The sequence below is a fragment of the Carlito syrichta genome, unplaced genomic scaffold (assembly GCF_000164805.1).
Source record: "Carlito syrichta isolate Samal-C Ts95f unplaced genomic scaffold, Tarsius_syrichta-2.0.1 Scaffold148020, whole genome shotgun sequence".
In the NCBI taxonomy this organism is placed as follows: domain Eukaryota; kingdom Metazoa; phylum Chordata; class Mammalia; order Primates; family Tarsiidae; genus Carlito; species Carlito syrichta.
The window spans coordinates 344543-355568 of NW_007092116.1; the positions used below are offsets into that span (position 1 = coordinate 344543).

The following is an 11026-nucleotide window of genomic DNA, read 5'->3' on the forward strand; positions in this document are numbered from 1 at the left end:
TGGCCGCTCCCGCCCGGCCGCAGCGAGCGCCAGCGCTGCTCGAACTCCTCCTCCGCCTCGGTGGCGCCCTTCGCGCACAGGTAGGTCAGCAGCAGGTGCACCTCCTCGGCCGTGGGCCGCTGCTCCGGCTGCAGCCAGCAGAACTGCATCACCTCGTACCTGAGGGGAAGTCCCCATCGGTGGCTCCAACCACATCAGAGGCACCGCCTGGCTAGGAACCCCCTCAGAGGGGGAAGGATTGGGGTTTTCCTACACTCCAAGTGCCTCAAGGGGAGTTAAGGGAATCTCCCACTTAATTCAGTGCCACCTCAAATCTCCCAGGGTGGGCCCAGCAGTGTGGGAGCAGGTGGTAGGGCTGGGCACTTCCCTGGGGTTCACCCCTTTCCTGCTGGGGGAGGGATGCAGAGGCCACGTGAGGGGAGAGGAGAGGCCAGAGAGGGCTGGAACCACAGGCAGTCAGGTGAGCCACCTCTGCACTGGGGACTCAGGACACCACCTCCCCCACCCCCTACCCCTGTCTGAGTCTTGCTGTCCTGGGCAGGGCAGGAGGCACTCTGGGGTCCTCACCAGCGGTCGGACAGGGTCAACTGCAGCTGGGGCTTGGGCAGCTTGAGTTGCTGTTCCCGGACGGCATAAGCCAGCACCTGCCGGTCCGAGTGCTGGGGGTAGGGCTGTGTGCCCAGTTCAAAGAGCTCCCAGATGGTCACTCCCAGGGACCTGTGGGGCAACAGCCACAAGACAAAGCTGGACATGGCTGGGCAGCTCCCATCACCATGCCAGCGCCTCCAGGACCACAGCTCGGTACCCCACCAGCTGCCATTCAACAAGGACAGTCATCCTTTCAGTGTGCTTTGAATCCACTGTGGGTCCTGGGAGCCCTACAAACCCTGACCCTGTCAAGATGGCACCTCCACCAGTGCAGGTCCCCACCAAGCCAGCTGCTGTGGGTCACTGCCCCTGGCAGTTACAGGTGGCACCAGCTGCCCCCCATGACCTCACATCAAACCCCCCACGGCCAGGGTTTGACGGGAAGGCAGGCAGGTGGCGTGACACCCTGGGCGCCCAGGCCACACGCACCACACGTTGCTGCTCTTGGTCTGGTCCACCACCAGCAGATTGCTGTGCACCTCGTCCACCAGCTCGGGTGCGATCCAGCGCAGCGGCACCCACAGCTGGTCAGCCGTTACGAAGTAGTCCTCCTGCGGGCACACGGGATGGGTCACTCGCTGGCAGCCAGCCCTGCCCCGCACATCCCGGCCGGTCTGCTGACTCACTCTGTACTTGCAGTGGGACAGGCCGTAGTCGCCAATCTTCACCGTCAGGTCAGCCGTGAGCAAGCAGTTTCGCAGGGCCAGGTCGCTGCGGGGCGGGGGCAGGGTCAGCTGGCTGTGCCAGCCAAGGTAGCCAGCACTCAGGCACTTTGGCCAGCAGCTGGATGGCACCCTGGGCTCGGCTGGGGGAAGGTCGCCCGCCCCATCCCTGCCCAGGACCCCATCCCTGTGCCCGGCACTGCCCATGTTGGAAGGTCCCTGTGGATAGGCCCCAAACATGAGGTGAATGAGGCCCAGAGAGGGCTAGAACCTGTCCAGGACTCCCAGTGAAGGCACTGCCCAGCCAGCACTGGCGCCCACCCCAGACCTGTCTGCCCTTCTCCTTGGACAGAAGCCAAGGAGACACACCAGGGGGGGCACACCAGGCCAAAGCATCCCCCCTTTGAGTCTAGTCTTCCCAGGGCTTCCCAGCCACTGGCCCTAGCAGCTTTCCTTTCAGTCTAGTCTCCCCTCCCAACCTCAATAAACCACCACCCTCGGCTCCCTAGGAGGTAGGAACCAGTGGGGAAACTGAGACCTGGAGTGTCCCAGAGGTCCTGCCCTGCTTGCACAGGGCTGGGACTGAGGCTCGCCCTGGGCCACCCTCCTGGTCCCAGGACAGGGTGGGGTCTACAAGCACCTGGGGTACCCCTGGCTACCTCCCACCCAGTGGCCAGCCTTGGCTCTTATCCCCTGCCTGGCTGGGGGAGGGGGTCACGTGAGTTTTTGGGGATGCAGGGCACAAGGGTAAATATGGGGGTGGCCCACACCCACTCTATCGCTGCTGTGCTCAGGACTCAGAATGGGAAAGGAGACAGCCCAGTCTTTCCCTCCCCGTGAGGCCCACGTCTGTGTGCCAGGGGACAGCTGCGGGCCATGTGTCCTGGGCCTGTGGGTTGGGCGGGGGCACGGCGGGCAGGTCGGGAGGCTGGCAGCTGCCCTCTTCAACAAAATCACTGATGCTGGAGTTGTGTGTGTCATCACTCAGCACCAGGATATTGTTGGGGAGGACGGCCGTGCGGCATCTGGGGCTGGCGGAGCCGCGCGTCCTTCACCACTTCTTCCAGCACGTCCCCTAGGCTCCCATCTTTCCGACTGCTAGGGCAGGACAGGTCCCTCCCTCCCACTGTGGGGCCTCCGAAGCCCTCCCTTTGGAGCCTGAGGGAGACAGAGGGTGGTAGCTGACTCCTGGGGACGGAGGCCAGGCCAGCCAGACAGTATGACTTTCTTCATGTAATCCTCCTGCAAAGCAGCTGTCAAACCCCTTTTTTGCCAGTCTTAAAAACCTTGATAAAATTCCCTTACAGAGTGGCCATTCAATGTTGTATAGAGATGAACCCAGATACCCCTCGTAGCACCCCGTGAAGTAGGAATCACCCATACACCTTCTTCAGGGGAGGGGCCGAGGCACAAAGAGCAGCCCTATCCAAGGATATAGCAGGCAGGGACCCGGCCCGAGGGCTTCCCAGCCACTGGCCCTAGCACCCAACCCTCACCTGTGCACATAGTTGTTGCGATGCAGGTGCAGTACTCCACAGGCCACCTCACAGGCCATGCGCTGCAAGGTCAGTGGGTCAGGTGCCATGGACTCTGTCACCCGGCAGCTCCGCAGGTACCCCTTGAGGTCCCCCTGCCAAGAGGCAGCACAGTCACTGCAGGCAGGGAGTGGGCACCGCCACAGCCCACTGCCCAACCCTGGGTACCCTCCCACCAGCTCTCTGGCTCTTCCCCCTCCCTGCTAGCAGCATAGGCCAGCAGCCACCCACCCGGGCCAACCAGGGTGACCCACACCAGGTGGCGCCTAACAGAATGCCTTCTCTAAACTGCCTCATCCACCAGCCTGTGGGGTCAGCTGGACCATGTCCTGTGGCACAGACAAGAACACAGAGGCCCAAATGGATTTGCTCAGTGACTCTGAGCCATGACAGCTCCTGGGGCTGGTGACCAGAGGGACAGCTGGAGCCCCTGACCAGCTGACACAGCCCAGCTCCAGGGAGGCCCAGAAACCAGGAGTCCTGCTACCAGAGCCTGAGGACCCATGACCTGCAGGAAACCAGGGGCCCTCAGCTCATTGTCCAAGCTACACATGTGAAAAGGGAGCAATTTGCAGACTCGGGACTGGAGTTGGTGCTGGAGAAGTGGCCAGTCCAAAGCCCCTGTGCTTAAAACTGGAGTGAGGCCATGGAGCCCAGGTATGTGGGAGGGCAGTGGCCGGTCTGGGACACCTTGGACTGAACCATGAGAAGCACAGGTAGAGGCCAGCACTGGAAGCCCCTCACCCCTGGGGTACAGGAGCCCCAGACCTCAGAGCACCCTCCCCAGTGATGCTGGGTCTTCCCACAGGTCTTCTGGGAAGTGGTGGGGTGGGGCCCCGGGAAGGACTGGCACCATACGCTGGCAGGGCAAGGGAGGACCCCTGCCCAGCAAAGCCCCTGCCCCGTTTCCCAACTGGGCAGCAGCTCAGACCAGAGGGATGAGATGGACAGTGGGCAGCCCCCACCCAGACGGTGGCTCACCAGCGGGCAGAACTCCATCACCAGCAGGTAGGGCGTCACCTCTGCACACTGTGCCAGGCACTGGAGCAGGTTGCTGTGCTGCAAGGCCCTGCAAGAGCCGACAGACTCTGGGAGAGGAGGGAGGGGCAGACTATGCAGGGGGAGGGGACGGCGCAGAACGGGCCTTTGTTACAGGGCCCCGCCCCCACCCCCTCAAGCTGTCCCGAGTCCCTACCTGTAGGGCTGCACCTCCTCCAGGAACTGCATCTGCTCCTGCACGCTGGCACTGGCCTTCAGCTCCTTCACCACCACCTGGGCACTGCTGACGCCCGAGTTCACCTCCCCCAGGAACACCTGCCAGGACAGGCGTCACCGTGGCCGCCCCTGCCTGTGGCTCGGGCTTCCAGGCTTACTCTTCGTCCACTGTGCCCCACCCCCAGGACAAGTCACATCTCTCACTTCTCTCTGTGCCTCAGTTTACTCATTTACAGTATGGGTTGTGGACCCCTTCTAGTGACCCCTCTGGCTGTAATATTCTGAGTCTTTTGTGTGAGTCTCCCTCAAGGTCTCCAGCTGTTCTGCTTTCTCTAGGGATCCACAGTGAGGAAGAGGGACCCAGTTATCCCATCCAGGTTAGGGATCAGGGAAGAAGCCAGGACCAAGAGGCTGCGCCCCTCCATGGACCCCCTCCCCGGGCTCCCCTTCCTGGTACCTCCCAGCACCTCTGACACCAGGACCCCAACCCTGAGGACCTCCTTGGAGCTGGAGAGAGGATCCTGGGGCTGGGGTGACTTCCAGGAGAAGCAGATGCATCCCTGCCTGCTCTCACCTGCCAGGCAAGAGCCCCCTCCCCGTCACAGGTGACACACTCACCTTCCCGAACCAGCCATGGCCAATCTCCTTCAGGTACAGTAGGCTGTGCCGGCCCAGGTCTGTGGACTTGAGGAGCTGCACTGTAATGGAGCAGGGAGCTCAGGAATCTGACAGCCTCTTGCACCTCCCCATCGTCCCTGACCATCCCCTCAAGGGACTGCCGGCTTGGCCCATCCTGGGGAGCTGTCTGATCCCCAAGTGCTGGCCGAAGAGGCCAGGCCGGACTACTAAGGCAGAGGCCGCCCTGAGAGCTGCATCAGGAACCGGGGGCTCCAGGAAGCAGGAAGAGCCACGGCTCCGCAGGCTCCCTCCAAGCATCTTTTGGGAAGGTCTGGAACCGGATGCCTGAAGCCACAGGGACAGCCAAGCCAGGACAGCAGGGCCTGGAGCTGAACCTGCTGCTGGGCCACAGTGGGCGGGCAGCACGGCTGGGCAAGAGGCTGGGGCTGTGGTATGGGGAGGGCTCTGGAGCGGCTGTCCTTGCCCCGCCGCAGGCTGGCATCCCCACATCGGATACACCAAAGGCGCCTTTGTTGGGGGCTGCTTGGCACAGCCTCGTACGGAGTACAGTGGGCCCATTCTCCTGTTGGCCAGGCTGGTGAGGTCAATGGGAGGAAGGGTCATGGAGGGCCCGGGAGGAAGGGGCCAGGGTTGGCCGAGCCCCCCCCATGCCCGCACCCTGAGGGATTCCCTGAATTCTCTCCCACACCAACTGCCCTGAGGGCCCAGGGGGAGGGGGCTCCTCCCAGAGCCCAGAGACCCAGAGAATGTGGACTTGATGCTGAGCAGAATTGGGCTGCGGGCCTCAGGCCAGTCAACAAACGTGCTCGTGGCTTCGAGCACCAGGCCCCATTCCTGCCCACCTAGGGACCGCTCCTCCAGGAGACTCCGAGGGCACAGGGACACATGCATGGTGGCCTGGGGCTGGCAGTCGAGGGCCTTCTCTAGGTCTGCTCTGGAGGCCTACACCAGTGCCTTGGGCCTCCAGCCCAAGATGGAGGCTGGCTCACAGGGAATGGCTGGGTGTCACCATGGCAACAGGCCCTGGCCCCAACAAAGCCCCCACAGGGCCGGCAGGGGCCACCTCCCCAGCCTGACACCCCCTCCCTCCGTGTTCCCAGGAAGTTTCCAGGGAAGGGGGCCTGAGATCTGACTGCCATGGAGGGCCCCCACCCACCACTCAGGCTCCAGGACAGAACCGAGGGTTCTGAAGCTCACCCATGTACCAGGAGCCTCTGGAGTTCAGGCCCCATGTGGGTGGTCAGACTTGCCGGAAGGATCCCGGGACGGGGCAAAGGGGGACGTGGCAGAGACAACCCCACAGACCAAAAAGCCACAGCAAGGGCCCTGACTACACCTGCACCCACTGGGCGAGAAGGCCCCTCACCCCTCTCCCCCCACCCTGGACCTAGTGAAAGGCCAATTCACAGCCCGCCCACGGGGGAGCCCCACCAGGGCCCCTCCTCCAAGCCGGCACAATAGAACTCATGACCCTGCAGGGCTGGCAGCACTGAGGGGGCGGGAATCTGGGGTCAAGCATCCCAGAGATGGCAGAAGAGCCCCTGTCCCAAGAACTTGGGGGCTGAGCCACCCCTGTCCAGAGCCTGCCACGGCCCTCTGTAGCAGGGGAAGCTGGGGTGGAGAGCTATCTCAGAGCCTGCCGCCAGCCAGCTCCCAGGTCCGAGAGAAGGAATTCACACACTTCCAGCCCCACAGCCCAGCCCGATGCAGCCACAGGGAGTCCAGGGCCCGCACATGTGCCCCCACCTCCAGGGCGGCATCCTCCTGAGACACCCCATGCCAGTGCCTGGGCCCTAGAGAGAATCCTCCTTCCCCTGCCTGGCACTCACCTGAGCGCCCCGGCTGCTTGGCCATGGGCAGAGAGACCTCCGTGAGTGGCAGGACGTACACATCGGGCCCGTTCTGCGCTGTGGCTGGAGAGCCCTGGGCCGAGACGTCGGCCACATACTCGTCCCCCTCGGCATTCTCAAACTCCTGCGGGCGGCACGCATGAGCTCGTGTGCGCGGGTTGAGGGAAGGGGAGATGGGCATGGAAAGATCCCAGGTGCAGGTGGGCGGGCTGGGGCGCTTGATCAGGCTTGGCGCCTTCACCCCTTCGGGTCAACGGCCCAGCCCCCTTGCTAGCTACCCAGCTGCCTGCCTCCTCTCAAAGACTCCTGCTCCTCCTCCTCAGGGACACAGCTGTCCCAAGAAGGGCCACGGCCAGAGACAAGAGCTAGGAGGACCCACCTCAGCCTCCAGAAAAGGGACCATGGGCTGCAGACAGCAGTGCCTCGGTCCAGCCTCAGCCCCATCCCTACCCGGCAGGCAAACCAGGCTGAGCCCCACACTGGGGATAGCCGGGGTGGCTGGAGGTAGGGGGGCAGGGGACAGAGGCCAGCTGCCCGTGTCCACACAGAATTAGCCCCAACACTTCTCAGCCACCCGAACCCCAGCTGCCGCTCACCCCAGCCCTGCCCCTTGTTCTACTCAGTCACAGAGCAGCTTCGGGGACGGGCTCCATCACCCCCGGCCCCGAAGTCCTCTGGGAGAAGCAGCTAAGAACCCCCACCTCTTTGGGGACAGGGAAACTTCCTGGTGCCCCCAACCAGCGATCCCACCGGGCACCTTCACCTCAGGGCCCCCACCTACCACTGCCATCTGCCACACGCAGCCCTGGACCTTCACCCCGGGCAGCCGCGCCCCTGCAGGAGCTCCCAAGATGCCTTAAGAGCCTGGCCCTGGGCAGCCCTGGGCTGGACTGCTCCTGACCAGGCTGCTATTTTGAAATGCAGTGGACGCACGCACCTGTCTAGGGGAGACACCTCATCCCCAGGTTCAGAACACATTCCTGAGCTGAGAGCCAAAGTCTCTGGAGACGATCTGGGCCTGACTTAAAATAACTGCTCAGTAAAAAGAGTAATAGCCCCCATCTCCAGTACTGTTATAGGCTCTCTGTCCCTTCCCACAACCCTCACTGCCTGAGTGGGGAAACTGAGGCTCAGAGGGGTCAAGGGACTTCCCTAGGGGCTGGAGCCTGTGCTCCTTGGACAGCTGGCCTGAGAGGGAGGAGGCCTGGGCTCCTGGTACCCCGTGCAGGACCCTGAGGACTCCTCCATTTCTGGACTCCGATGGGGGTGTGAGGCTCTGACGGTGCTCCTGTCAGCCGCCTCTGGCCCACACTTGGACAGGACAGGGCTACTCAGAGATGGGGGAACAGGGATGGGGCATGGCAATTCCCCTCCCAGGGCCCAGGAGACCACCCCCGAATCCCCCTTGGCCTTCTAATCCCAGCCGTTGCCCCGGCCTCACCCACCTGGGCTCTGAAGGGGCCTAGGGCACAGATGCCCACCTCCCCCGGAGTTGGGCCCTGGCTCCAGCACATTACCTGTTGCCTGGGGACCCACTGGTGCCCCCACTGGGTCCTGCCAGCACAGCGGGCGATCAGGTAGCAAAGGGTGAGCATCGGGGACCTGCCCAGCCTCGTGCCCCAGGACACAGCTTCAGGGGCGCGAGTCCGGCACTGGCCCCAGAGCCCAGGAGGGAGCGAGCTGTGGAGGCAAGCCCTCCCGGGGAGGCACGCTGGAATGTTCCGGGCACCATGTTCCCCAAGAGGTGAGGAGGGCGCGGGTAGGAGGGGCTGTGGCTGGCCCTTGTTTGGGGCCTTGTTCTCGCAATGCCCCGAGGAGGGACTGCTTATACAATGGGCCCACACGTCCCACGCTGGGTCTGCACCCCCACTTCTGCCCCCTGCGACCCTGCAGTTCTGGTCCCAGGATGCTCCAGGAAGACACCCAGCATTGTGCCTGGCCCCGCCCCTAGTGGCCAGCAGGTCAGAGAGATGTGTCTCCAAGGTGGGGTAGGGGATCTCTGGGTAAAAGCACAGACCCCACACCTCTCGCGGGGAGGGTGGGGGACATGGCCCTACCACTCAGGCATGCAGTTCCCCCTGGGCTGATGTACATCTGGGCCCACCTCAGAAGATTCTGGAAGAATGAAGGAAGCGGCAAATGTGGACTTTGGAAAAGGCAAATGTTCCTCACCCTCACCTGCCAGGCTGGTGGCATACTTCTGCGACAGAATATACCAGGGACAGGGAGGGCAGGCCCTAGGGCTATCTCGCTAAAATGGAGGCGGTGACGTCGGCAGGGCCTGGGTCACTTAGTACGAAGGTGCCCCTGAAATACAGACAGGGTCTTGTGCTTGGTCACAGGGTGGCTCCTCCCATCCTGACCTCTGACCTCTATCCAGCCTGGGGGTGGGCTGACCCGCATGGGCGTGTGAATAACCAGAGGTGCCCAGCCAGTCCAATCTGTAATTTGCTAATTGACAGGCATGTGGCCCACACAGGCTCTGGGACAGGTGCCTCTAGTTGGGCTTCTTAACTCTAAGCTTTCCTGCTGGGTTCCCCGAGCTGGACTTGGGGAGGTCGGCGGGGGGACTTACAGGGTACGGGGACAGGACTTGGCCCCCAGCCTTAGGAGGAGAAAGGCTTTGGCTCTAGGATTCAGCCTAAGGAGGGTGGCTTAGTGAAACTGGCTGTGCACTTACTTGGCTGTGCTCCGTAACCAGCCACCTGATCTCACCCCTGAACAAAGTCCTCTGAGGGCAGAAGGTGCCGGACCATGGTGATTCCAAGCACCCTGGGCTTTGGTGCTGGGATGTACATGTGGGAGGCTTGAGCAGGTATTTGAGGGGCCCCTGCTGGTGCAGCTCCTCCACCAGGACTCAGGGGCCTGGGGAAAGTGAACTCCCTTTCCCACCAGCCCCCTGCAGGGCCATCCTCAGCTTCCCTGAGCACTCAGAGGCCTGATTCCAGGCTGAGATAGAACGACGACAGGCCACGCTCCCACAGAGGACAACTAAAGTAGAGGAGGCGGTGGCCAGGGTCCCCAAGAGCCCCAGATCCCAGGTCTGGGTCCAGAAGTTCCCCCGGTGGCTCTGCAGCATTTACAGCCACCCAGCAGCCACCTTGGTGGCCCCAGAAGGGAGAGAAGCTCAGGGTCAGGTGGACACGAGAGGGCCTCAGCCCATGTGATTCCTGGACTGCCCCTGCAGACCCCCAGCCCTCACCTTGAACCCGATGCCGCCCTTCTTACAGCACAAGCAGGCCAGCATGAGGACGATGACGGTGAAGAGCCCCGAGAAGGACACAGCCACCACGGCAAGGGAGGACGACCAGGAGAGCTCGCTGAGCGGCGCACCGTCTGCCGAGAGAGCACGGGTGAAGGGCAGCCGGTGCCCCAGGTGCCCACTCCAGGGGCTCACTGTCCTCGCCGGCCCCGGGCTCCCAGCCCAGCCTGGACTCACCGCATCAGGGCTAAGCCTCAGCACCCGACCCCCTGCTCCACGAGGCGCGGCCAGAGCAGGTGGCCAGAGCCTGCAGTCCTGCGGACGGCCACAAGGCGCCACTGTGATCTCACTGGGGGGATGCTGGATTGGTAAAGTGGCCACAGACTGCCCAGCTCTCAGTTCTCGGGTTCATGGACACCTCTCTGAGAGGTCAAGGTCTTGAGGGCTGCTGAGGACCCCCCTACCTAATCTCGCTCAATTCTGGTCATCCCACCTGCTCCTCTAGGGGTGGGAAGGAGTCATAGACCCCACCAAGCAGGGGAGACAGTGGAGCTGGCTGCCGTCCACTGGCCACATGCCGGGCTCTGGACAGCTGGGGGTCAGGGCCGTGAGACACAAGGCCCTCCTGGCCTCTGAGGTGCAGGGACCCCGCTGTACCCGAGAAGGTGTCCGTCTGCCGTGCAGCAGGGTTTCCCCATGCGCCTGGCGTCACCAAGCAGTCCCCTTGCTGAACGCACACTAGGGCCCCTCTGGTACTGTCTCTGTCCCCCTTCTGCAGCCCCAGGCCCCCATGAACCCCTCATCTCAGATGGGGAAACATAGCACAGCATGCCCCACCTCCAGCACCCAACTACGGGTCCAGGGTCTGGCTCCCACATTAGGGCATCCTAGCTGAACCGGGGCTTTGGGGAAGCTCTGTCCATCTGATTCCCACAGGACGGCAGAGGGAGGGTCCCCAAGCATGCCCTGGACAGAGGCGGGCACTCTGAGCCAACAGCTCCATCTCCATCCTGGCCCGTCCCACCACCCTGGCTCCAATTCTCACCTCTTTCCCAAGGGTTTCCTCTGTCCTCTCTCCTCCCTTTGGCCCCTGGAGGTTTCCCAGCCATCCCCAGTGCCTCTAGCACAGAGCACCTGCAACCTTTCAGCTCCCAATAACTAGCTCCTTGAGACCCCGTCACCTGACCCGGCACACCCACTGAGGCAACTGCCACCTCCACCCCACTGGACAGGCGAAAAAACAGAGGCTCAGTGGGGAAGGGGGCCTGCCCGAGG

General features: G+C 63.1%; 1 protein-coding gene across 1 annotated transcript in view; it reads right to left on the bottom strand.

The window, feature by feature from the left end:
* AATK (apoptosis associated tyrosine kinase) overlaps positions 1–9885 on the bottom strand; it is a gene marked incomplete at its 3' end in the record, with an annotated part of 12131 nt that extends 2246 nt beyond the window's left edge. Inside the window, exons 1-10 of the mRNA XM_021708788.1 lie at positions 9752–9885; positions 6529–6673; positions 4679–4758; positions 4041–4159; positions 3827–3914; positions 2807–2940; positions 1275–1359; positions 1078–1199; positions 568–717; positions 13–159 (exon numbers count right to left, since the gene is read on the bottom strand). Coding sequence (XP_021564463.1) covers positions 13–159; positions 568–717; positions 1078–1199; positions 1275–1359; positions 2807–2940; positions 3827–3914; positions 4041–4159; positions 4679–4758; positions 6529–6673; positions 9752–9796 — 1115 coding nt within the window. The remainder of the gene's footprint in view (positions 1–12; positions 160–567; positions 718–1077; positions 1200–1274; positions 1360–2806; positions 2941–3826; positions 3915–4040; positions 4160–4678; positions 4759–6528; positions 6674–9751) is intronic.
* Positions 9886–11026: the final 1141 nt, after the last annotated feature.